Source organism: Giraffa tippelskirchi, chromosome 4 (genome assembly GCF_054371585.1).
Source record: "Giraffa tippelskirchi isolate mGirTip1 chromosome 4, T2T-mGirTip1v1.2.pri, whole genome shotgun sequence".
In the NCBI taxonomy this organism is placed as follows: domain Eukaryota; kingdom Metazoa; phylum Chordata; class Mammalia; order Artiodactyla; family Giraffidae; genus Giraffa; species Giraffa tippelskirchi.
The window spans coordinates 206,910,028-206,936,389 of NC_137278.1; the positions used below are offsets into that span (position 1 = coordinate 206,910,028).

The window sequence follows — 26,362 nt, forward strand, 5'->3', positions numbered from 1 at the left end:
TGGTGAACGGTGAGCTGGCTCCGCAGGACTTGAATGGTAGTGGGAGACTCATTAGCAGGGCTCAGCCAGGCTGGGGGCTGGCGGTTTGACACTACCATCGTCCATACCCTGGCTGGTATTTGCAACAACAGAAAAATGCACCAACTTCACGAATAATTTGTCACATTGCCTAAAATGCTTGGGGCATGTTGGAGAGGCCACCGGCTGACTGCCACGTTCAAGTTGGAAGCCGGGCTTCCACCCATGGGAGCCAACGTACTGGGAGGCTGTTTGGGGAGGGGCTGGTGATTTGGCTGGGCCGAGGCAGGCCTCTGGAGGTGGGTAGCACACCGGGGCTGTCGAGCCAGCCGGTGGGGATCGGGAGGCATTCTGGAGCTGGGCACAGTGTCCGTGGGGACCGTGGTGTGAGAGTCGTGCATAATAAACTGTGCTTCATGACGCCCGGCTCTTTGCAAATTGGCTTTCCAAGTGGCAGCCCCACAACACTTGTAAAACCTTTTTCCTTAAGATGGGTTTCTGCGAAATGGTTACATCTATTTGAGTGCTCACTCCGTGGAGGTCCATTAATTGGCTGATGGCTAGTCAAAAGGCGATAATCCAGTCACAGTGGTTTAATCTTGTCTTCGGAAGTGGTTCAATGTGGGGCTGCCTTCCTATTTATTTCTCAGCCCTAGGGATTTCCGAACAACTGGATTGAAGTAGATCCCTATGATGTTGATGTGGGTAGGCTCAGGTCTTGTGACCTACCCGTGGGATGTCATATCTCGGGTACAGTTGCTGTACGAACACTTAAAATCATTCACATACACCCTAACCCTGTAGGCTGTTTATGGACAAATAGGTCTAAGTAGAGGTAAGAGACTAGGGCTTTAGGGTCTTGCTGTAAGACCCTAACTGTGTCAGGACTGCACTGACACACAGTAACCATTCAAGAAAAGCCTGCTTTTTAAAAATTTCCCAGTCCACTGGTGAGACTATTGAATCTTCATCTGATGAAAGTAATTTGAATTCATTTGTTTTCCCTTGAACTTGCTACATTCCCTTGCAGGCTCTCACCTAACACAGGACACGTCTCTGCACTTATTTGAGGAATTAAGGATGGTAGCAGGATCTCACCGAAGGGTAGCGCTCAGGGGAAAGACCAGCATTCTGGGTGCAGGTTCCAGACTAGTGGAGAAAAGAAAACCCTCCCCAAAGTGCAACCATCTTTTAATCTATCAAAATGATTTCATTTTTCCAATTTCAGGCCCGTGAACCAATCACGAATAGCAGGGCAGAGGAAATTAATCGGCCAGGCAACGACTTTTAACAAGTAAATATTATGCACAGAAAAACATGCAATTAGTGGAGGTTAGTTAATGCCTTTCAAGTTTCGGTGGTGAGATGCTGTTAGGGTGGAATTTCTGCATTATCGCTGAATTGTCTGTCAAAAATCTTCAATGTGACAACGCGACATGTCTCTCCCACTGCCCCTCCCTCTCCAGGAACAGAAAAGTGGTCTTTTCAAGCATCCCCCCTTTTTCATTCTCTCTGAGATCTCTCCGTTCGGCAGTTGGTATTTACCTTTGTCTGCCTGCATCTCTGGAGCGAGGAGTCCCGGGCAGAGGGACACCCCAGGGGTAGGAGCCCGGGAGTGGGATCTCAGGCTTGATCTGTGCCCACTGATCACACCGTTCCTGGCACCTCAGATGAAAGACAGGCTGTCCTGGGGTCTTCCTTCCGGCCAAATGTCTTACCCTCTAGGATTAGGTGTGCCGAACACTTGGTGGGCCGGGAAGAGACGGGGGGTGCGTCCCATAGTGAGAAATGTCTAGACTGTGCTGGGTTACCCTGAAGGCAGTTCTTCCCTGCAACCGTGTTTCCTGGGGTGTCGATGTCCCCCACGTAATGAGACCACTAGCTAGCAAGCATCCTCTCCAGACTGCCACTGACGTTGTGTGACCTGGGGCTGAAGAAGTGACAAAATTGTAAAAAACAAAAGCAACCCTAAGGGAGAGAGAAAAAGAGAGGCCCCCTTTTTGGCAGGTGGTGTTGGAGAGAAGGTATATATAATTCCTTGATTAATTTCATTTTCTGTAGTTCTCCCTGGTAATGTGGCCATTCTGCAACCAAAACAAATGCCTTACTTTATTTTGAGCTTCCCCCACCCCAAAAAATGAGACAAGATTCCATTATTCTTTATTTCCATTTAAAGTATCTGTGGCTGATGGAGGCAGGCCAGTCTCATGAAAGACAGTCTTAGCAAATTGGGATTATATATTTTAATTTTGAACTCAGTAGTGGCTTGAGATGTCCTTTGGTCTTTCTATACCATTGTGTGAATTACCGTTCGGGGGTTTCTATGTGAACTTGGGCAGCTTGATGTCAGACCTTGGGTGTACATCAGAGGCAGATGCAGCTACCGAAACAAAAACTCACCCCTCTGGTTGATTTTGATATGCGTTGAGTTCAGAGCCAAGAATTGACCAGAGCCCTCTCTCCACCACCCCAACCCCAAACCCTGAAAGTTTGCTTCGATTGCACAACTTCATATTTCCATCCCCTCCTTCCAAGGATCTGAGGCTCAGCATTGATACACATGGAAAGACTTTTGGCATCACCCGTGCTAATTTCATCACTTTCGGGAGAACATGATGCCTGCTTCGCGTTTCTCCTTCATTTCATTCTTTTGCATTTTCCGACAGTACTGCAGCCTGCAAGGCTGCAAAATATATTGCACTGGCTACCTGAGAAGTGTGAGCTCTTCGCCGCACCCTGCCTCTCCCCCTTCCCAACGAAGCGCTTTTGGCATTGCAGTGCTCATGGAAAAGGCAGTCGGTCCCTCCCCCACCCTAGGCTCCCTGCACAAAGGGGCGTGTGTGTTGTGGGAGTAGGGGGCACATAGAGAACGGAGTTTTGCTTTTGTTAAGTTTCTCATTCAGACATATTCGTTAATTGATCATACTTTTGGAGGTTTCATCCTTAATTGCAGATTCCCGCATGATCACAAAAAAAAATTGCAGTTAAACTGATCATAAAAATGGCAAAACCCCAATCTCCGACTTACGTGTAGAATTACCATAGTGCCGATTTGATTATGCTTCAGTGACATCTGTTTAATAGATTTCCATGAGAACTGTAAATCCACGTTTACTTTCTTTGCAAATTGTATGTGAATGCCGAGCACCCAGGACCGCCCTGCTGCTCCCCCTCCCCGCAGCCGTGTGTCCCACACCCCCAGGAATGTGGAGTGTGACTTGATGGATACGTGGGAAGGGGACGCAGAATCCTGGTTTTTTTCACGTGTACCTCTTATTTCCTTTTGTGTGTGGTTATGTCTGCGTGCACGTTTGAAACGAATCTGAGCAGCTTCCCACCTCAACCCCACAGAATCGCGAATCTCCAAATGCTTTATTTCGAAAACTAGGACATAGCACTTTGCAGAAGAAAAATCAGTCCATTCACCGTTATTTATGTGATTGCTGATCGGCTAGATGGATATAGAAAGTACCAAGAATTATAATAATTTATGGAGTGGAGCAGTGGTTTACAAACATTATTTCTCAACCCGAGCTTTGAGGGTTTCTTTGCTTCTCGGGCCTTGTTGGGTGCTACGGGAATGGAGGATATTCAGAATTTGAAGACCAGCCGGGTGAACTGACTGTCTTCCTATCTAAGGTTCAAGGAATAAGTGAGCAGCTATTTGTGGCAGACAGGACATGATCCAGTAAGTAGCTCTCTTCATCATTCTGAAATAAAAGTACATAATTGGAAAATGCTGCTGGGGGGGGAGGGTGGGCGGCGGCGAGGAATTAGAAAGTGTAATTTAAAATCATGTAATTTAAAATCATGTAGTCATAATTCAAAACAGGCCCAGCTAAAAGGTTTGAAAGTGGTAAATGCTTTAAAGTCACTTGTGGTTGATCCTTTTTCAAGGAATATGGTCTAATTTTCATAATATTTGTGGATTCCTTCATTGACTTAGCTCATCAACTTATTCAACGTGGCTGCTAATATCAGCTGCGAGCCAGCATTCCCCAGCCTCCTTGGAATCCACAGTTGATGAAGAAGGAGGAGGTCAAATATAAGAGCTTTCATTTTCGGGATATCGGGGGATTGGGTCTGAATTTTTTTCCTACTAGGCTGTCTGTTCCTTTTCTTTTCCTTTGAGTTCTTGCTATGTTTTTTATTTTTACCTTTTCTGATATTTTCAACTACTGACTAATCAATTGCATATTTGCTGGCACGAACAAAACAGGGGAAAAAAAACAGTTTAAAAGTGATTTTTGAGCTCGTGTAGAAGCATGGTCTATAAGAGACTCATTCCCAAACCCTCACCTTGGTATTAATACTCTTATGTTCGATTCGATTTCCCTGCGTTTTGCTTGGTGTGGGAGCCACGACCTAGGAGGTGGTAGCGTGGATTTTCTGTGACATTTTTCCACCTTGCAACTAACCGCTCAACTAAAGCGTCAGTGCCTTTGGCTGAGCTGACTTTCTCTCAGCATCGCTCTGGGTGAGCGGCCAGATCCAATTATCTGCTTGCTGGGCTGCCCCGTTGGTGGGGCAGGGGCTGCCGGCTGTCCCCAACTCAAGGTCCAGGGAGGAGAGGTGTGGGAGCGAAGATGGGGTTGGGATCCTGCAGAAGTTTTCCAGGTGTTGGGCTCTGTTGGAATGCTGCCGCAGGGCAGGCTCTCAGGGCAGGTGTTTCTCGGGGGCGTCTCCTGTTTAATGGGCAATCTGTCCTGTGCAGTCATTGATTGTCATCCGAATTTGGGATTCAGGACAATATAACATTGCCTTGACCTCACAGTTACGGCTTTCTTGTTCTTCAGTTGCCAAGTCGTGTCCAATCCTTGACAACCCATGGACTGTAGCCCTCTAGGCTCCTCTGTTCATGAGAGTTCCCAGGCAAGGATACTGGAGTGAATTGTCATTTATTTCCTCCTCCAGGGGATCCTCCTGGACCAAGGATCAAACCTACGTCTCCTGCATTGGTGGGTTGGTTCTTTACCTCTGAGCCACTCCAAACATGCTAATGCTGGAGAGAGACAGACGTTGGTCACCTTTACAGCCTGAGGTTGGCTTTGATTACGGTGACCTTTACCCTTTGTGACATTTTCAGCTGTTGAAATGGGGACACTTTTGAGAGCCGGAGAGGATGCTGGTCATAATGACTGACGGGGGGCAGCAGGCATGAACCAGGACTGTCCCGGGGCCATCCTGGCTCTGAGAGCCGGTAGAAGTGCTGCTCAAGCCGGGTGGCAAAAGGGAGCTATCTTTGGGCTGCTGATCAGCTGCCCTGGCAGCGCAGTGGCCCGAAGGTTCCCTCTCAGGGCCGTTGGGCAGATTTGGGCTGCGGGGACCACTCAGGTCTCTCCTTTGCAGAAAATCCACCTGCTGTTAAGATGCTCTCTTTTTGGGCTTTTGGCACATGCTGGTAGGCCTAGGTTGGGGCCTGCTCGGGGTCCCCGAGCCCCCTCCCCTCTAGGGTCTGAGTTGCCCTGTTGATCTGTCCGGCTCCTCCTGCTGGGTCCCAAGCCCTTCAAGGATCAGTTTTGCATCTGAGTCATTTGGGTCCCAGAACAGGGTCTTCCCTCTGAGTTGGGGCAATGTGTGTTTCAGAGTTGGCTGGAGTCCTGTGGTGCCCAGGGGTGAAGTCTGCCTAGAAAACTCATCACGGGGCAGGTGGTACTGGATGTGTCCAATCACGTCACCCTGAGAAGGACTGACCTCTGACCTGCCCAGGCGCAGGGTGGGCGGGCGGGGGCTGGGAGCCCCCTGAGTATCTGAAAATCTCTGCCTGATGCTTGGAAACTCCCTGCAGAGCTCCTGGGCTTCGCTGGAACTTTCTGACCTGAGGGGAAGAGGTGCTGGGGGGGCACCTGCTGTGTGCCAGCTCTCTGCCGGGTGCTTCTGCAGGCGCCATGCCCTGCACTCCTGCCAGTGGCTCTGGGAGGGAGGTTCTGGCATCCGTGTGTTTGCAGGCGAAAAACCCAGGATCTGAGGAGGTGAGAGCTGCTCTGGAGTCTGGACCTGAGGCCCGAGGGCTGTGGTTTCTTTCACTGGTTCATTCGCTCGTGTATTGCTTTATGCTTTGGCTTCTCACCTCAGACTCAGGACGTTAACCTGGGAGCTTTGGTGAGAGAAACCCCAGGAAGGTTGGGGGCCGGGGCGGGTGACATCTCCTCGAGGCCCCGAGCCAGGAGACAGGTGTGGCGCCCAGGTGGGCATCGTGCTCGGAGCCTTCCAGGCAGAGGGAAGGGCAGAAGGGAAGGCTCAGAGGTGGGGACTCCCCGTGTGCCAGGGAAACCCGAAGCGGAGACTGTGGCCTGAGTGGGGGGGCTGGGGTCGGCATGGGCTCCTGGGCTGGTCTGAGGGGCCAGTGTGGGATCTTGGCTTATCTGAGGGCCAGCGTGAGGTCCTGGGCTGGTCTGAGGGCCAACGTAGGGTCCTGGGCTGGTCTGAGGGGCTGAGTGGGCTCCTGGGCTGGTCTGAGGGGCTGAGTGGGCTCCTGGGCTGGTCTGAGGGGCCAACGTGGGGTCCTGGGCTTATCTGAGGGGCTGAGTGGGCTCCTGGGCTGGTCTGAGGGGCTGAGTGGGCTCCTGGGTTGGTCTGAGGGGCTGAGTGGGCTCCTGGGCTGGTCTGAGGGGCTGAGTGGGCTCCTGGGCTGGTCTGAGAGGATGAGTGGGCTCCTGGGCTGGTCTGAGGGGCTGGCGTGGGGGCTGGCTTATCTGAGGGGCTGAGTGGGATCCTGGCTTATCTGAGGGTGAGTGTGGGCTCCTGGGCTGGTCTGAGGGGCTAAGTGGGCTCTTGGGCTGGTCTGAGAGGCTGGTGTGGGGTCCTGGGTGATCTGAGGGGCTGGCGTGGGGGCTGGCCTGATCTGAGGGGCTGAGTGGGCTCCTGGGCTGGTCTGAAAGCGAGCGTGGGCTCCTGGACTGGTCTGAGGGGCCGGCGTGGGGTCCTGGCTGATCTGAGGGCCTGAGTGGGGTCCTGGCTGATCTGAGGGGCCGGGCATCCCCTCAGGGTGTCAGGATGCTTCTGACGAGATCCAGCGTGTGGGAGGGAATGGCGTGGTCAGGGTGCCTGCTGGGCCCTTGGTTCTGGAGGCTGGTGTGGTGTGTGGGCTTGCTGAGGCAGCAAGGAGGGCAGGCAGGTTGTGGGGCAGCCGCAGGAGGGGGCGCCTGGGTTGGCCTCTTTCCTGGCTATGAGCTTCCGGTACCTTCGGTCCCTAATACCTCCTCACCACCTGGTGCAGTTGGCTGGTGTCCGGACTTCCCCCGGCCTGACTCGACTCAGGGCGCCAACAAATAAATGCCTCTGAGGGAAAACAGAAAGAGAAACTGCCTTGTGAGAGAATAAGACTTTTGAAAAGCAATCCCTAAAAAAAATAGAGGGATTTTTCAACAAGAATTTTTCAACCCAGACTTTTCAAGAGGTTTTCAGCTTTCCCAGTCTGGACTGACTGGGCCTTTGTGGAGCGGCCAGCACAGTTTCCTGCCATCCCCTCTGTTACCTCCTGACGCGGCCAGTGAGGAAGCAGAAGCACAGAGAGGTTAAGGGATTGCCCAGGGTCCCATGGCCAAGCAGTACTGACCTCAGAGTCCCGGCCCTTCTCTGTTGCAGAAGCACACTGGGGCCAAGAACATAATAATGCTACGAGACAGTTCATTAATGCTGCCTCTGCCTCAGGGCTTTTGCACCTGCTGTTCCTGTTGCCTGAATTCTCTTTCCCAGGTTTCTGGGCATGGCTGGCTCCCTCTCAGCACTCACTTTAGAAACAATGTCTCCTCTTCAGTCAGGCCTTTCTTGATCATCGGTTTAAAGTCACGGCCCTCTTCTCCCCGCATACTCCTCACTCCGTCACTGTGTCCTGTCTCCTGCCAGGTACATGTTATTGTCTGTAGGTGTCTCTTCTATTTACTTGCGTGTTTGCTTTATGGCCCCCACCTCCTTGAGGGCAGTGACCTGTTGATTCTTTTACTGCTCTTTGTGGCATCTGGACTGGTGACGGTGTGTAGGGCCAAGGCAAACGTTTGTTGAGTAAGTAAAGGCATTAATTGGGCTTCCCCAAAGGCTCAGCAGTAACGACCCCCGCTGGCATGCAGGAGACACAGGAGATGCGGGTTCTGTTCCTGAGTCAGGAAGATCCCCTGGAGGAGGACATGGCAACCCACTCCAGTATTCTTGCCTGGAGAATCCCGTGGAGAGCTGGTGGGCTACCGTCCATGGAGTCGCAGAGTCAGACACGGTTGAAGTGACTGAGCATGCACGCATGCAAAGGCATTAATCAGTCTATTCCACCCTCATCTTTGTGGTCCCACTTCCTTCCTGCTCCCTGGCACAGAGGAGGCCCCTGTGACCCGGCCTGGGTGTGTGCCTTGCCCAAGGTCACTCCGCTGGCCAGAGAGCCAGGACGGAAGACCGGGTGGTCTCCGTCTCAGCAGGTCCCAGCACCCTCTGCGTGCGTTGCCTGCACGCAGTGCTGTTTTGTGGACCAGGTGTGAATGCTTCCCAAGCTCACAGCCATTTGCTGGGGAATCGCGCTCCCGCCCCGTGGATCGGCTGTGTTCTCCGCACGGTGGCTGATGCTGCTGCGGCTCCATAAATATTAAATGGGTATTAAAAGAAAGCTCCGCGTTCCCAGTTTCCCTGATTTCTCTGAGCAGGGCCCATTGCAAACCCCCTTTATGTGAAATGCAGCGTTTCGCTGCGGAGTGCCTCCCGGGACGCTGTGCCGCCTGCCTTTCCTGGCTGATCCCCTGGTGCTGAGTGTCCTCCCCCACTGCGGCTGGCCGCGGGGCATGCAGGTGCCCACTCGCTCCCTGGGGGCGGGGGGACGGGTGGAGGGCCTGGTCCCTGCACCCCTCTCTTCATCTCTGCCTTCATCCCTGCATCCCTTCATCCTTCCCTCCATCCCTTCATCCTTCTCTCCATTTCTCCATCCTTCCCTCCATCCCTCCATCCGCACATTCACCAATTCAATATTTATGAAGCATCTGTGACGAGCGCTGGGTTGATGAGGATGGTGATGATAAAAACAACACTAACAACGTTTTTGAGCGTTTACTAGGCACTGGGATCTGTGATAAGCCTTGTACACGTGTCACCTCGTTTAATCCTCACAGCTGTCTGATGCTGGCTACTCTTTCTCTCTTCCGTTTTGTGGACAAGCAAACAGAGCCTCTGGCAGGTGAAGCCCTTTGCTCAGGGTCGCAGAGCTGCGGGGGCTGCGTCAGAGGTCCCGGGGGGTGAGCATTCGAGTGAGATCCAGGCTCGGCCCCCAGGGCACACGCAGGCTCTTCATGGGACCCTGGGACAAAGACCCCTGATCAAGACTTCTCTGGGGAAATACTGGCCTTGTGGAGGGGTGAAGGGTGAGGTTAGCCAGCTGGGAAGGAGGACGAAGGTGGTTCTGACTGCCTGCATCCGGATCTCAGCATCACTCTCTCTCTCTCTCTCCATGCTGGGCTTGGCAAGAGACATCAGTTCTCTGTGACACACCATTCTCATCCGCAAAATGGGAGAAATCAGAGTATCTATGTCATAGGTAGGTGGTGACCTTAGAGAAGGCCCCCTGAAAGGATTTGAATTGCGTGCTCTGAACACAACACTCTTTAGCTGGAGGCATCTGGGCATTAGAGCGCACTGGGCACAGACCTGTGTAGCTGGAGTGTGGTTACGGCCCACGGGTCTTGGGTCCTCATCATTGGAGCCGTGGAAACCCAGGGAGAGGATTTCGAGCAGGGCCTTGATGTGGTCAGCTTGCACTTGAGAAAACCGAGGTTCTTCCAGGCTGCTGGTGCTGTCTGCTTTACTCACATTGAACGCCCTTGGACCACAGGTACCCCAGTGCCTGGGCAGCACCTGCCCACAGCGGGCCTTCTGCACACAGGTCTCCAGTTGAGCCGAATAGTGTGATGTGTGATGTGGTGGTTTAGTCACTGAGTCCTGTCCGACTCTTGCAACCCCATGGGCTGTAGCCCACCATGCTCCTCTGTCCGTGGGCTTTCCCAGGCCAGAATACTGGAGTGGGTTGCTGTTTCCTCCTCCAGGGGGTCCTTCCGACCCAGGGATCACACTCAGGTCTCCTGCATTGCAGGCAATCTCCTGCATTGCAGGCAGATTCTTTACCAACTGCGCCACCAGGGAAGCCCCTGTGACTGTAATAGCACCTGAGAATATTAGCTAGGAACTTGGTACCTGTGCTCAGAATTCCTGTTCATTTAACTCATATAGCTGCCCTGGGAGGTGATGTTACTGTTATCAAATCTACTTTCCAGAAGAGGAAGCTGAGACTTAGATTAGGAAGCTGGCTTAAGATCACACCCTGGTGGCTCAGATGATCAAGAATCTGCCTTCAATGCAGGAGGCCAGAGTTCGATCCCTTGGAGAAGGGGAAGGCCACCCACTCCAGTATTCTTGCCTGGAGAATTTTATGGACAGAAGAGCCCGGCAGGCTTCAGTCCATGGGGTCGCAAAAAGTTGGACTTGACTGAGCGACTTAACACTTCAGGGTCAACACAGCAGCTCGGCACAAGGTGGGGACTTAAGTTCTTATTCAGATCTGGGCTGATGGAGCCTGTACCTCAGCGTTTGCTGCCCGGAGGCCTCTCCCAGGGTTAACAGGATGGTAACAGGCCAGAGGCCTAGATGCCCGAACTCACCCAGCCAGGAGGCCGGTCACACCGCATGCAGTAGGAGAGCTGATTAGCTTAGAAACAACGAACAGGACAGAGACCAGGGGCAGGTCGTCTCCTGGAGAGAAGAGGCTGATTTTTTCCCTGATATTCCCAAGTGGATAAGAGGGATGTGTATTCTGAATCAGGATGTATTTGGGAGTGGGGGAGGGGAGTAGGGGAGAAGAGAAGGATCTTGCTATTTATTGCACTGTGTATGGGCATCCTGTTGAGAGTTAAAAAAATTAATAATCCATTTCTCCTTTGCACCTAATTAAAATGTTCTCCAGTCTTTAATTTTTGTCATTTTCCTAATCTAGTTTGTTTTCTGACTGTGTTGATTCTTCTTCCGCGCGCAAAGAGGATTTTTCTTCGTTTAATGTGACTGGGATCTGACTGTCCAAGAATAGTTTAAATGATATTATTTTCTCTTTGGTTAAATGTGGCACAAATGCAATCATCGAAGGGTCTTAATGACCAAAACCTGAAATAAAACAAAACCAATCTTTGAAGCGTTTCCTATGTACATAGTTAAAAAAAAAAATTACGGAAAAGAGCAAGAAAAAAAAAAGATGATCTTAGTGAAGAAGCCGCGGCTGTCGTGGCAAGTCTGTGTATCAGGGTAGGATGGAATCTTATCCAGGATTCCACATAGCCGAGCTGGAATCGAGAAGGGACAGTTGCATCCAGTAACTACAAATGCAAACTGCACTTTCCAATGAAAGAAATGAAAAAAATATATATAGCATTTGTAAGCTGTGATTATGAGTGGTTTCAAGGTTTGACTGGGCACAGCAGAATTCCTGAGATCCTTGTAAAGCTTTTGAGAAGGTTTCTCTTTTTTTTTTTTTTTAAGTAGGTCTTCCCCTTTCCTACCCCACACCCTGACGGCCACCCCCTGAGTTGAGTTTGTGTACGGCAATCTTTCTGGGAAAATCCCTTCTCCAGGCACTGCTAAAAGATCTTTAGGCGAAATGGTTGTTGAAGGAATTTGCGCCAGCGCTGTCTTCACCTGCTTGGGCTTGCAGGGGTGTACATGTGGGTCTGTGTGGGAGTGTGTGTATGCTTGGGTGGTGGGAGGTCTGTGAGGAGGGGCTGGGGTTGGAGGTGATTCCTTCTTATTCCCCCAATCCTGAAAAGTAAAACTTATCTTACCTGTTTCCAGAATACCAGCCATTGTCTTCCGCATCTCACCATCACCCTATGGGCTCTGGGGGTTGGGGGGGTGGTTTGTCAAAGGCAGAAAAAAAGTCTTAAGTATTTAAACATGTTGGACCATGCATGCATCCGTCCATGGTGTTGTGGGTTTTTTTCTTTTTTTTTGGTCCCCTCCCTCCCTTCCCTTTTCTTTTTACCAAAGTATATTCATCAAACTGCTGAGTTGGAAAGATTTGTAATGAGTTTTTGAGCTGTACGACTGTGGTTTTTTTTTTCCCCTCTCCCCCGCCCTCTCCCTCTTTCTAAATCTTCATCTGACATTAAATAAAGCAAATCCCAAACAGATTAACTGTCGCCTGGTTCTGCTCCGTCTCCTCAGTCTGTTCCCAGGTCTGGCTCGGGGCCGGGCGGCGGGAGATGCCCGCGGGGCCCGCGGAGGTCCATGTGGCGTGCTAGGTGGGACCCCGGCGTCCTGAAGGCAGAGGCCCTGGCCCTCCTGCCCTGCGGCCTGGGCATGGCCTTCTCGCAGTCCCACGTGATGGCCGCTCGGAGGCACCAGCACAGCCGGCTCATCATCGAGGTGGATGAGTACAGCTCCAACCCCACCCAGGCCTTCACCTTCTACAACATCAACCAGGGTCGCTTCCAGCCGCCACATGTGCAGATGTAAGTGGGCGTCCCTGATGGCATCCACACCCCACCCCCCCCAAGGTGGGGAGGAAACGAGAGCGGGAGGGCTGCCCGGGGGTGGGCTCCTGGACTCGGGGTACCCCACCGTCTCCTACGCGTTGACGGCGATGGATCAGCGAGGCTCGAGACTGGAGGGATGGGGGAGAAGTTGCAATGTGCTGGCCTTGTGGGCCGATTCTGGCCCGGAGTCTTGTTTCCTTTGGCCAGGAGGATGTTTTACAAACATTGAAAAACGAGGTGATGGCACGTAAAAATCCAGACTTCTGGCTTTGCTCTACGAAACCCAAAGTCGTGGCAACCCCAGGCCCGTATGTCCTCGTGGCAGCGTCTGGGGGTGGGGGATGCTGAGGTCCAGCTGCCGCCCCCTTGGTGTTTGGCTTACTGACCCCCTGGTCTACTTCCTGTTCCTTGTTGCACAGATGGGGAGACTGAGGCCCAGGGAGGGGACGAGATGAGACTTGCTGCAGGACCAGGGCAGGGCAGGACCCTGGTCGTGGCCTGACTGTTCTCCCTTCTTTCTGCCCAGACCCCCTTGGCTTCCCCCCAAGGACTGGGGAATTCTGCCACCTGCCCTTTGGGGCTGATGGAAAATATCAGAGGCGCCTCAGCAGTAGGGCCACAGTGAGCGCGCAGACTCGGGAGCCGCGCATGAGTAGACCCTCCCTGGGTCTTGTCCAGCGGTCGGGAGAGGAGCCCGTGGCACGGGATAGAGGTGGATAAATTCCAGGCCCAGCCCTGGGCGGCTCCCCGTGTCACTAGATCCCCTCCTCCTCTGTCCCCGCTGGGCCGCCCATCAATTCGGCCAGACAGGTGACCCCCCACGAGCCCAACACAGCTCGCAGGCCCCAGAGCTGACAACCGCCTTCAATCCAGAGCATTCTCCACGCTTAGCATCCTTTCCTGGTGATGTCTGTGGACAGGAGTGCTTACATGCCTTCCTCCGAGAGTTTAGATGTTTATCTGCTGCATTGTTGAAACTTCTCTCAGCCCCTTCGGGGTGCCCCTGTGCTGGGTCTGTCTGGGTCTCTGACAAGCCCCTGACGAGTGGGGAGCCTCGCAAGTCCCCAGTGACAGCACAGGAGATGAGAGCTGTGATGGGACGTTCCTGGGCTGTGGGGCCCAGAGCAGATCCCCAGACCAGCAGGCTGGGTCAAATTTCCCCCCCATGGACACAGGGCCCGGCTTCCTCTTGGGCCATGAGCATTAGCTCTGCGGGGCCGTGGTCACGTGAGGTGCTAGCCGCTGCCCGTTTGGGGAGACAGGAGGATCCGGGATGTGACCCGAGTTGAGAAGGAGCCCGGGGGGGTTCCACTCCCGGGCCCAGAGGTGGTGTGACGGGGTCGCTGCCTTGTATTCCTGTGTGGTTCCCTCAGGACGGGTCTTCTGTTATAAAGGGTGGGTGCAGAGATTATTCATGGGAGCAAGGGCTCTGGAGGGCAGGGGGCATCTGGCCTGGGGATGGGCTCCAGTGCTAGGAACTCCCTCTTCCCTGCAGTGCTTGCTCTGGAAAATGCTTGTTTCCGTGGGGGCTGCAGGACTGGCATTGTCAATAGGATGAGATGGCTGGATAGCATCATCGGCTCAGTGGACATGATGAGTTTGAGCAAACTCCGGGAGATGAAGGTCGGGGAAGCCTGGCGTGCTGCAGTCCGTGGGGTCACAAAGAGTTGAACACGACTGAACAATTGAAGGACAACAACAAGATTTCTCTTTGGGAAACTGCCTGCAATGTCCAGTTTGGAACCAGACTGGCAGATTTGGGCATGATGGGAGACCTTGGGTCTCAGGCGTGCTGTTCCTTGGTCTCTCTGGGACCTTGAGGCCTGGCATGACTGCTGCAAGGGGAGGCCTTCCCAGGGCTGGGGTTTCTCTTCTGTTGGTGGAGTTGGTCCTCCTGGGCTGCAAGTGACAGAGCCTGAGGTCCCCAGATGCCGCTGGGAATGGGTGAGAGCCCCAGGCCCTCAGGCAGAGCAGGTGGGGTGTGTGTGTGTGTGTGCCTGTGTGCACGCCCATTCAAAGGGGTCCCTGGGCACAGCAGATAAAGCCAAGCAGCGGCAGGCACAGCTGTCATGTCGGGGACCCCCAGGTAGCCCCAGTCACAGAACAGAGCTAGGGCAACAGAAGTCAAGAGAGTTGGGGGAGCCAAGGGGCTGAGGGAGGACCCTCTGGAGAAGAGGCCTTGTAGGTTGAGACCCAGAGAAGGAGGATCAGGGGCAGCAAGTGGGGAAGTTGTCGCAGGGTCTGAGCCAAAGGTAGCGGAGACGTCCAGGAACTCCCAGCCCAGTCAGGAAGCACGTGGGCCCCCGCAGGCCAGGCTGTGTGGAGGAAGGGCGGCGAACGGCCAGGTGAGAGGGGCCATTCCCCCCATCTAACAGCTCTGGCTTATTGCTTCATTTCTTCATTCACCCACCCACTCGGGGTATCTGTGAGCAGTTGCCAAGCACGCTGGTTAGTTAGGAATGTGGGCTCCGGGGGCGTCCTTGGTGGCTCAGTTGGTAAAGAATCTGCCTGCAACACAGGAGACCCAGGTTCCATCCCTGGGTTGGAAAGATCCCCTGGCGAAGGAAATGGCTACCCACTCCCGTATTGTGGCCTGGAGCATCCTGTGGACAGTGGAGCCTGTTGGACAGTCCATGGGGTCGCAAGAGTCGGACACGACTTAGTGACTAAACCACCACCACGAGCTCCAGGCTAGAGCACCTGGATTTGAGTCCTGGCTTTGCCGCTTGATTGTGATGTGTCTGTTGGTGCCTCCGTTTCCCCGTCTACATAATGCTGCTCCTTGAAATGATGAGGATTAAGTATGTGGACCCACGTAGAGAGGGGCTGGGTGGCAGGGGTCTGTGCCTGCCGGGCTAGGTGCTCGGGACTCAGAAGTGACCACAGACGGAGCCTCGCCTGCACTGAGCTGATGCTCCCGAGGGCTACGCCATGGAAGTCATAAAGTGCAACAGCGTAGGGTTCTGGTAGCACTAAGTGCTGTGCAGAAAAAGCTTAATGGCTTTTTGCGGTCATTCAGCTGTTGTGGGCAGAGCAGGTTCACACCGGCCTGCCCCGCTCCATCCCTCTTGGCCTGCCCTGTGTGGTCCCCTCCCGAGGCTCAGGCAGTAGGGCTCAGGGGTGGTTAGAGATTTGGGCCGGGCCCCAGAGGAGAGCATACAGTGACCCCCGGCTCTGGACTCCTGGTCCAGTGCTCTCTGATTGCCCGCTTGGGTCACCCCGGCTTGGAAATGCAGCTTTGCACACAGCTGGGTGAAGACGGGCCCCCGCAGGACTGGGTGGATGGCCGCCATCTCCCACCCCCACTTCTTTCGACTCACACCCTGCGCGCAGAGGAAGCATGTGGGTTTCCATGGCGAGTCTTCACCGAGGGAGATGCCACTTCCCGACACGTGATTTATCGCCGCCCTGGGCTTTGTCTCGGGGTGAGGGAGCGAGGGGCCTTATTTAATAAATCCACAATTTATATTTAATAACAACAGTGACAGCCCAAACGTGGCCTCCGATGGAGCCCTGTGATTTATGCGGTTGCCCCCAGAGACCCTGGTGGTAACCAGGCTGCCTTTGCCTGAGGAATGAATGTCTGGATCTGGGGCTCTGGATTTTGAGCCCTGAGACCAAAGACCCCCACCCTCACCCCACGCCACCCTGGGGGCGGAGCAACGCTGCCCCTGGGGAGAGCCCCTCCAGGTACAAGCCCCTCTGTCCTGGGCCGGACAGGTGGACCGCTGGCCTGGTGCTCAGTGAGAAGGCAAGAGCCGTGCGGAAGGGACAGGTTACCATGGGGGGCCGCCTTACAGGACACTGGAGCCAGGTGTGGCAACTCCTCCTTGGCCTTTGTTTATTTATAATATTTATTTATTTGTTTGACTGTGCTGGGTCTTCACTGAGGCACATGGGGTCTAGTTCTCTGACCGAACCCAGGCTGCCTGGGCGGGAGCCCAGGATCTTAGCCACTGGACCACCAGAGAAGTCCTTCTTTGTCTTTAAAAGGAGTCCTATTGGTGGAGACTCAGTTCAGTTCAGCCGCTCAGTCGTGTCTGACTCTCTGCGACCCTGTGGACTGCAGCATGCCAGGCCTCCCTGTCCATCACCAACTCCCAGAGTTTACTCAAACTCATGTTCATTGAGTCGGTGATGCCATCCAACCATCTCATCCTAGTGTAATCATTTAAAGACCCTCCAAGCATGTCAGGCTGTGCGGGGGTCCTTGAAGAATGTGGCAGGGTGGGGAACATCGCTCTGTGCCAGGCCAGGAGTGTCCCCTGGTTCCCGGCCTCCTCACTGGGCAAGGCTGAAGTGCTGATGCCCTCCCTAGGTGAGATGGAGGCTTCAGAAGGGACCCGGTGGCCCCTAGCCTGTCCAGGCGCTGCGAGGTCTCCAGGAGACAGTGAGGGTCAGCCTTGAGCCCGGGAGAGGTGGGGTTTGGGGGTGGGCCGGCAGGCGGGAGGCCCTCACCTGTGCTCTGTCTGTCCTCACATGCCATCCTGAACCTCTCCACAAGGGCTCCGGGTGCAGTTCTGTTTTCTGGGACAGTCCATTCTCCCTCCCGCCTCCAGGCTTTGCACATGCTGCCTCCCCTAGTCTACGTCCTGCTGACACAGACTCATCCTTCAGATCTCATTTCCTCGGAGTGCCTTCCCCGATCCTTCACCAGATCTCTCTGGCTGCCCTCCTTCCCCCAGATCTGGGCACTCAGAGCTGCCCCTTCATGGCACTGCTTCAGCATGTGCTGATACATGCACTCGTGGGAGAGTTTTCTAAGCGTCTCTCCCCTCCGCCAACACGGGCCATCTCCCGAGCCTAGCACAGCGGACAGAAGGAAGGAAAGAAAAGGGAGCGAGGATCAGGCAAGGCACACGCCCCAGGAAGAGTGAGGGGATTAAGGAGGGCTTCCTGGTGGTGGCAGCATAAACCTTGGGCTTGGAGGACCCACAAAGGCAAAGCCAGGAGGTGGGGAGAAAAGGAGGCATTGGGACTCCGGGTGCAGTTTGCCTTAGAGCCAGTGCTTGGTGGGAAAGAGCCTTAGGCAGTCCTGCAGCTCAGTGTCAACCAGTCCTTGCCTTCCCCTGGGCCTCCGTTTCCCCACTGGTAGGGTGAGAGGAGGAGACTAGAGGTCTTTCTCATTCTAAAAGCTGTGGCTGATGCCCAGTCACATGACTGGACCTGGTTTTGGAACTTCACTGAAGACAAGTCCTCTGCCATCCAGCCCCCTGACCTTCAGGGTACTCTGTTTCCCCAGAAATAGAGAGAACAGGGCGGGGACGGCCTCTGCCTCCCATGCCTGCGTGAGTGTTTGAGATCAGTAGCTGCACTTCCAGGGAGTCAATGGCTTAGGGGAGAGAGAGACCGAGAAGGGGGCCAAGACACAGGAAACAGGCTGCAGGGGGCATTCATCAGGTTTCCAGTTCTCACAACATCTCCTAGAGAGTGGGTGGTCCCCACCTTACAGTGCCAGATGGGAGGCTGGAAGGGTTCTGGGCACGGTGAGGAGGTTGCTGAGCCCAGATGCCATCCTGGATCTGGGCGCTGAAGGCTGGGTTCTCTATTCTGCACCATCCCTGCCTCCAGGGCTCCTGTGGGAAGGTCCCCAGGGGGGACGTGATGACAGGTTTCAGGTCTCAGAGAGAGGGAGAAAGAGCCACAGACTTGCTTGGGGCCATCTCGGCAGGCAGACGCTTTGGGGGAGTCAAGTTTTCCCCCTTCCAAACCTGGAACATTTATTTCCATACGTTCTCTCTGGCCCCCCGAAGAACATGGCTGGGAAATAACCATTTCCCTCTGTTTCTTCTAGAGGCAAGAATGTATGAGGTTAAATGCCCCAGTTCCTGTTCTGAAGACCCAGATTCAAATCCTACTCTTTAACTTATGAGCACGGGCCCTGGGTGTGGGACTAACCTGTCCAGGCCTCAGTTACTTGTTCCACAGAGCTGCTACAACTCAAAGGTTAGCCAGATTGCAAACTGTCTTAAGGGTAAAGGAGTTTCCTGGCTCACATCCAGGTTTGGACCCGGCTCCAGGCACAGCTGGATCGTGGGTTCAGTTGATGCGGTCAGGCCCTCCCATCCTTGTGAGCTCTGCCTCTTTGGATCGTGGGTTCAGTTGATGCGGTCAAGCCCTCCCATCCTTGTGAGCTCTGCCTTTTCCCAGTATCCTCATTCTTCTTGTTCTTTTCTTCCCTTCAAAACACGGGTGGGGTTTCTAGGAGCTGCACAAGGCGGTCTCCATGGCTGTCCTGTCCTGTTCCTAGCAGGTGTTCGGTACTTAGTAGCCACTCATGAAGCATTTGTCTATAGATTGACTGGATGAAATGAAGTAAGGCCTGGAAATAGTCCAGCTTGGTGTGAGTTCTGGAACCAAAAACTGGCTTCAAATCCCAGCTCCACCAGCTTCCATAACTGAGATCCTGGGCAAGTCAACCTTTTCTTTTTTTATTTTTTTTTTAATTTGTTTTTGATATGGACTATTTTTAAATATTTTTGAATTTGTTAGAATATTGCTTCTGTTTTATGTTTTCCTTTCTTGGCCACAAGGCCTGTGGGATCTTAACTCCCCAACCAGGGATCAAACCCACACCCCCTGCATGGGAAGGTGTAGTCTTAACCACTGGACCACCAGGGAAGTCCCTAGCCAGCCTTTTTTGATCCTCAGTTTCCTCATCTATAAAATGGGCACATGCAAAGTGCCCTGCTCAGACGGTCCCTGTGAGGGTGAAGAGAGCGGATGCATGTACAGTGCTTTGCACACAATGGGCTCTCAGCCCATGGGAATCATCAATATCATTACTGTTGTTATTATTTCAAGGTTGAGCATTTGTTACATCCAAATAGCTGGAGGACAGTGCAGGGAAATAAAAGTCCGTTTTTGTTTTGTTTTTTTTTTCCTCTGGGGATTATTAGGTTTGCATCCTCACGGAGCTCAGAAGCCTCAGGGCAAAGAGAAACAAGAGCAGAGTTAATTAAAGAGCCTAGGCTCCAGTAGCAGGCCCAGCCCGACTAGTGCCAGCGGAATTCGTGTGCTCCTGGCTGGCGGACGGCAGGAGCGTCAGCTGGCTCAGGGCTCCTCCATGGAGGGACGCACAGGACGAGGGGTTGCTGGGGCCCAAGGTGGCTCTGGGGATGGCATCTCACTCCCTGTGTCCCCTTTCTTTGTCTCTTTGACTTGGTCTCAGCCGCCTTGTGGCATTTTACAACCTCGGTGTATGTGAGGTCAATGAATGAATGGATGAGTTTGATTGACTCACTCATGTTAATTACTGCGCCAGGCCAATAGCCCAGTAGTGACTGGCTGCCTTGCTCTAATATCGGCTGTGTTAGGGGCGGACAGGTGGATTCCCAGGCCTCTTATCTGCAAGACTTGTCTGTCATATGGGGGTGAGGGGGTGGGGAGTGACCCAGGGGACAGAGGAGTGGCAGGAATTCCTGGGAGGGAGATTTGCACTTCTCGACCAGTTGAGGCATCACCTCCTCCTGGCAAGTTCAGGGGGCCCCAGGCCAGACTAGGGCCTTCTCTGGCCCCCAGGCCCTCTGCTGCCCATCAGACCTTGTGGCTTTATTGTCACTACCTGGCCAAGTCTTGTCTCCACCATCAGTCTGGGACCTGGCCTGGTTCATTCAGTTCTCCAGCTTTGAGCTCAGGGCTGGTACCCAGTAGGCGTTCAGGATATGTTTTGTTGAATGAATGAGGGATGGAATGAATGAAAGAATGGAGAGGGAAGAGAAAGGACTCCAAGAACCCTCTTGTTGGACATCATCAGACTCAGAAATTCTTCCTTTTTCCCGATCGGACCTAACTCTGACCCTCTGGGGGTCCTCGCTTGCCTTAACCACCCCCAGAAAAGGGCCCTGGGAGTCTCTCCCCTGGAGGCCCGGTGACGGGGAGAGGCTGGCGCAGGACTGCGGCTGCTGCTGGGCGGATGGAGCTTGCTAGTGCTCCCTGCACATTAGCATGCTGAACCCACGTCTCTCCTAAGGTGTTAATTAAATTTCTTCGAAGTATATTGTCTGAAAAAAAAAAGGATAATTAGAAAGATGTCTTTAAAAGTATTTATGTAACTGATATGGTACCGCTTTTGGTTTGCCGCATAATTAGATTTAAACACAACTCCTCGAGCGGCATACTCATTTGGAGAGAGCAGCTCTTTGAAATGTCATTGCGTTGTTTTTCAGTGTTTTGAGCCTGGCAGAACCAGTCAGCTGAGGAGGCAAGAGCCGGGGTTCTTGGGGAGAGCGCTGAGCTGGGAGCGGGGAGCTGGGGTCACTTCCCACGGTCCGCATTTATTCCCTGGGACACTCGGGCCATCTGCTCAGTATCCTCACGTGCAAAACAAGAGGGCTTCCAGGGCCTCTTGGGGACCAAGACCTTACACAGCTTTTTAGTTTTCTGAATGTCCTTGCCTAGTGAGGGAGGGAGCTCCATTATACAGATGAGCAAACCAAGGCCAAGCATTTTCTTGAGGTTATATGTTAGTGTTGATCAGCAGATCTGGGTCTTCTAAATCCAGAGCTGTTTTCCTGCAGGACCCTAGAAAGCCCTCATTCTCAACATGATCAGACCAGCTCATAGGTTTGGAAAATTGCTGTCTGCCTTTCGTGGCTTTATCTTACAAGTTCCCACGAAATCCCGCCCTGCACACATGGCTCTCCCTGGATGCTCTCTCTGCACGGCCTTGCAGAGTCAATTCTTCCAACTGGACGAGGACCTCAGTCCATGCATCCTCCATGGGGCCGACAGCAACCACCCAAGGGGGCGAAACCTGGATTTTTGGGGGTGAAAGAAATCTTGCTCTTATTATAAAGTACATAGTAAATGAACACATATAATAAACACACGTAGTAAACGAACAGATATACAGTGTATCTGTGGTGTTAAAATTTCAGAAGAGAGAGGTGAGTAGAAAAAGCATCTTTGTAGGTCCCTTAGGGGCTGATGATGGGAAAAAAATGGTTGAGAGGCGCTGCTTGTCAAACAGCAGGTCAGTTGTGGTCATCACACAGGTGCATGTAGGTCCACGTGCCGGGCTGTACCTGTCAGCTCTTCCCACTCATCACCTCCTTTAACCCTCACACAACACCCGGGGGTTCCCGTGTTACGGAGGGGAAACTGAGGCTCATGAGGAAATCTTTTGCCTGATCGGTGAGCGGAGGGTCAGGATTCGGATGTGGGTGGGTGCGATCTGGACCACGGGTGACCCGATCTGCATGTGATCTGCATGGGATGTGCGCTGTAGGCTCCCAGCGCCATGGCCCCTGGACCCCACGGTCCCCTCTCTCCCCAGGGTGGACCCGGTGCCTCATGACGCCCCCAAGCCGCCCGGCTACACCCGCTTTGTCTGCGTGTCTGACACCCACTCGAGGACGGACCCCATCCAGATGCCCTACGGCGACGTGCTGATCCACGCTGGGGACTTCACGGAGCTGGGGCTCCCGAGCGAGGTGAAGAAATTCAACGAGTGGCTGGGTAGGTGCCAGAAGGGGTGGCGCTGGGAGCGGCCAGACTCCGGGTGGCCCCCTGCCCGCCGCCCTTCCTTCTTGCTCTGCCTGGCCCCTCCCCGGCCTTTGTCACCTGCACACCTTCCCTGGGAAGGCCCCTGACCTCCGGGACCAGGCCTCACCCCTCTGACTATCTTGTCACACCTGGGAGGTCTCCCGCTCCAGCACGTGTCTCTGCTGTGACTTTCTATTTGTTTGTGGGATATTTTTCTGCCTGGGAGACTCCCTTCCAAAGGCAAACCCCGGTTTGTTTTTGTCCGGTTGCGTGTCCAGCCCCCAGTACCTGGTCCAGGTAAGTACCCAATAAATAACTGATGAATGAATGAATGGGTGAGTCAGTGGTTGAGTGGGTGAACAAATGAATGGCTATCTGGGAACAGTGATGCCAAGGGAGGCGCTCAGCTGGTAGGACTGGCTCAGACACCCACCACCCCTTGACCGCTGCCCCAGTGAGGGGAGCCTCCAGGCCTCCGTGGCCCCATCAGGAGCCCAGGGGCCCCGGTGTGGGCTCCTCCATGGGCAGCTGTTGGTACAGGCAGCAAAGTGAGCGCCGTCCCACGCCATGGGAGATGGTGGGCCGTGATTTGCAAGCACACCCCCCAGGGTTTTGTCTCTGGTTTTGCTTTCTTCCAAAATAAGAAAGATGTAAATCTGGGATACCCCCCTGGGAAAAGCCGCTTGCTTGGAATCCAGAGAAGCCTCACGGCGACTCTCTCCGCCTCGGCCCCAGTGGGGACCGCTGGACGGCCCCTGGGCGGCCCCGGTGGGCAGGCCTACTGTCTCCGAGGCGTGGGTCTGGGGCAGCCCACCTCCGCTCGCAGCCCCTCGTGGCCGCCAGACGGTCCCCCCAGCTCCCCAGGGGCGTCCCGCTGTGCAGTTGGCTGGGAGCTCCGTGAGCAGAGGGCCAGGAGCGAGGCGGGTAGCTGCAGCGAGAGAGGCCCGGCTTTGCCAGTCGAGACAAATATTTACAAGCAAGGCCTTCCCCTCCTCTTGGCAGGCTTGGAGCTTTAAATATTGATCTTTCAAATGGGAAATTCTAACTGAGGCCCCTGTTTGGGCTGAGCCCTGCGAAGGCTGGGATGGGGTGGGGGGGCGCTCCTGCAGGAGGTGAGTCTGCCCCAGGCGGCTCCCTCTGCCCTGCTCTGCCTCCAGGGCCTGATTGCTTTGTGGGAAGGGGACCTTCCCGGAGATTGCTTTCTCTTGGGTATTTATTTATTGGATTTTGGCTGCGTCAGGCCTTAGCTCCTGGGAGGCCTTACCTCTCTTCAGTTGCGGCAGGCAGGATCTTAGTTGCAGCCTTCTGGCTCAGTTGCCCCACAGCATGTGGGATCCTGGTTTCGCCGACCGGGAATCTAACCTGTGTCCCCTGCATGGCAAGGCAGATTCTCAACCACTGGACCACCAGGGCAGTCCCGAGGCTGCTTTCTTAGCCCCCTGCCCTAGGGTCTCAAAGAGACGTGAGGCTAAACCGAGAGTCCACGTCCCCGGCAGAGAACAGGAGTCTCTGGTGGCTGGGCATGTGCTCTGTGCCAGGCCCGCTTGGTAGGCTCCTTAGCGCTGCTGCCCGGTTGAATTTGAGGAGCAGCTGTTTGGCATGGGCGCTGTTTGGATCCTTATCTGACCAAAGGCGATGTTGGCCCCTGCCCCCGCCCTGAGGTTCCAGAAGGTGGGGACTGTTTCTGATGTACCCTCGGCCTAGACGTGTTCCTCTCCACGCTGAGTGAGTAATGAAGCCAACAGTTGCATGTACCATGGGGTTGGGGAGGTGGGCTGGGGCTGGTGGCCGGGGCGCTGGCCGGGGGCTGTGAGCTCTCAGCGCAGGCGCTGAGGGTGGCCTCCCCCTGGATGGGAGGTTTCGGGGACAAGCTGCCACTGGGCTGGGTCTGGCCTGAGAGTCGGGGAGTTTGTGCGGGGAAAAGGGTAGCTGAGGCCAGAGCCTTTGGGGGACGTGTGAGAGGTGGTGTTATGTGTCCGGGCTGGAGGGAGGGGGTCTGGGGGAACGTGAGGGCGGTGAGCCTGAAAAGGGGCCTGGGGCCTCCCAGAGACTCTGAAGCCGAGTGGAAGCCAGGGGCCGGGGAGGCCCGCCTGGTGAGGTGGCCATTTTAGGAAAATCTTTCTACCTGCCTCTTAGTAGAAGTCAGAACTAGGTACCGCGGGAATTTGCGGGGGGTCGGGGGGAGCTTTCTTGGTAATTTGCACTTGGCATTGGATTGATTTATTTGCCCGGATCGTCTGGGTGGGAAGGGTGAACTTGCAGAGGGGTCTTCCTTTTACAAAAGGGGCCTCTCCCCTTGGCAGCCTTGAAGTGTTTGCAGATGTCACTGCTTGTCACTCAGATGGGCTGGGCGGGGCTTGAGACTGAAAGAGTGACTGAAGCGGGGGGGTTTGCATTTGAGCATCAATAGGAACGGTTTAGAGCGGGCCAACCGCAGCTGGCTTCTTGGGAACGTGCCCGCTGCGCAAAGGGACTCACCTCTGTGGGCTGGCGGTTCACGTGCCCAGGGATGTGGTGATCATGGTGGAGAGACGGACTCAGGTGTGGTTTTATAAAGAGCTTGTGTTTATCGACTGTTCACATGTGCTGGGTGCCCTTTATGTATATTTTAAAATCATTTGATTCTCTTGATCAGGGGATGAGGCAGGAGCTGTTATCATCCCCACATAACAGAGGAGAAACTGAGGCCCAGAGGAGTGAAGTAACTTTCCTGAGGTCACACAGCCAGCAAGTGGCAGAGCTGGGATTCAAACCTAGGCGTTTGGACTCTGGAGCCGAGCTCTCATCATCTCCTCTGTATCACCTTTCTTGTTTTTATGATGAAATTTCTCTGTTTTGTAGTAAAGATGTGGACTGTGCCTTTTGGGGCCAGATGTCCAGGATCAGCTTCCTCCCAGGTGGCTGCAACAGTCAGGTGACCTCTCTGAGCCTCTCTGACCTCATTTTAAATGGGGAGGAGGTCAGGCTTCCCTTACCTTGTCTGCCTCTTTGGAAGTAGGTTGTTTTAAGGCTCTATTGGGCTGGAGGAAATGCTCAAGTGTTATAAACTGTAAAAGGCTGTGCAGATGGTATTACTGCCCCCAGGAGGTGGAGTTGGCCAGATCAGGGCTCCCCTTGGGATAGAGGTAGGGGTCATGGGTTGGTCCCATGGGGGGCTGGGGGATTTGACCCGAGCCTGCATGTTGAATTGCAAGGAGAAGCGGTAGATGATTTGTGTGTCAAAGTATGTGGAGTTTCCGAGAAATGTTGACCTACAATCTCATCTATGCAGGCAGTTCTTACACACACACACACACACAGGAAAGACTGCAGGGGCTATTCATTCCTCTGTTCAGTGCATCTCTCTGAGAACACCAGGTGAGTGTGCAGTGGTAGGAGTAAGGACAGGTCGCTGCATCTGATGATGGGGATACCGTGGACGGGTGGACCCACCGGAAGCAGCAAGAGGACCGTTCTCGGGATGAGGTCTGCGGAGCACTGGCCCAGGGGTGATGGTGACGGAGAGCTCCTTGAAGCAGCCATGGAAGGCCTCCCTGAAGAGGTGGCCTTGGGTGATGCCTGAAGGTGACAGTGAGCCACGGAGGAGGAGCATTCCAGGCAGGGGCACAGCGACTGCAGAGGCCCCGTGGACAGGCAGCGAGGGGGGTCTCCACCACTGCAGCTACGCCCCGTGGGCCAGCGGCAGGAGTTTGGGATTGATTCTAAGTGCACTGGGCTCTTCGGGAAGGTTTGCGGAAGGGAGTGACCTTTAAAAAAGCCTGGACTGCAGAGGTAGAATAGAGGCAGCAAGGCCAGTGAAGGCCGAGGCTCTGGAATGTCCCAGAAGTGATGTCTGGGACCGTGGGGGATTTTTATTTTCTTCTTTGTGGTTCTCTGTTTCTTTTATCCCTCTGATTTTCTGTAGGGAGCATGTATTATTCTCATAGCTTTAACTGAAGACAACACTAAAATCTCATTGCTTTTAAAGAAACGTTGGCATCTCTGGTGTCTGGTGCGGGTGTATCCCAGGATGGGGGTGGGAACGGTGCTGGGCTCAGGTCAGTTCTGGCATCATCCAGCTACTCAGGAGGTCACCTGGAGTCCCTTCCCCAGCCAGCAGGGCACCGGGCCCAGCCCTTCTTCCTCCTGAGTGAGAAAGCTGCTGATCTGAAATTCATAACCAGCTTCTTCCCTGTTCATTGATCTCATGGAGAACACCTACAATCATATTGTAGGGGCCACCTCCAGACAGATAGGAGGAGATTTAAAAAATGAATAAAGACCCTCTTTGTAAGAGAAGATTAAGTGCCTAACTGGGGAGAAGTGTGGCTACCCTCACGCGTCTCTAATTTGCTGTCGGGTAGGTTGCTCTCGGCCTGGCTGTGAGGACG

General features: G+C 54.1%; 1 protein-coding gene across 1 annotated transcript in view; it reads left to right on the forward strand.

Moving 5' to 3' along the window:
* MPPED1 (metallophosphoesterase domain containing 1) overlaps positions 1 to 26,362 on the forward strand; it is an 80,996-nt gene that overhangs the window by 1,838 nt on the left and 52,796 nt on the right. Inside the window, exons 2-3 of the mRNA XM_081587856.1 lie at positions 12,196 to 12,482; positions 21,784 to 21,965. Coding sequence (XP_081443982.1) covers positions 12,259 to 12,482; positions 21,784 to 21,965 — 406 coding nt within the window. The 5' untranslated portion in view covers positions 12,196 to 12,258. The remainder of the gene's footprint in view (positions 1 to 12,195; positions 12,483 to 21,783; positions 21,966 to 26,362) is intronic.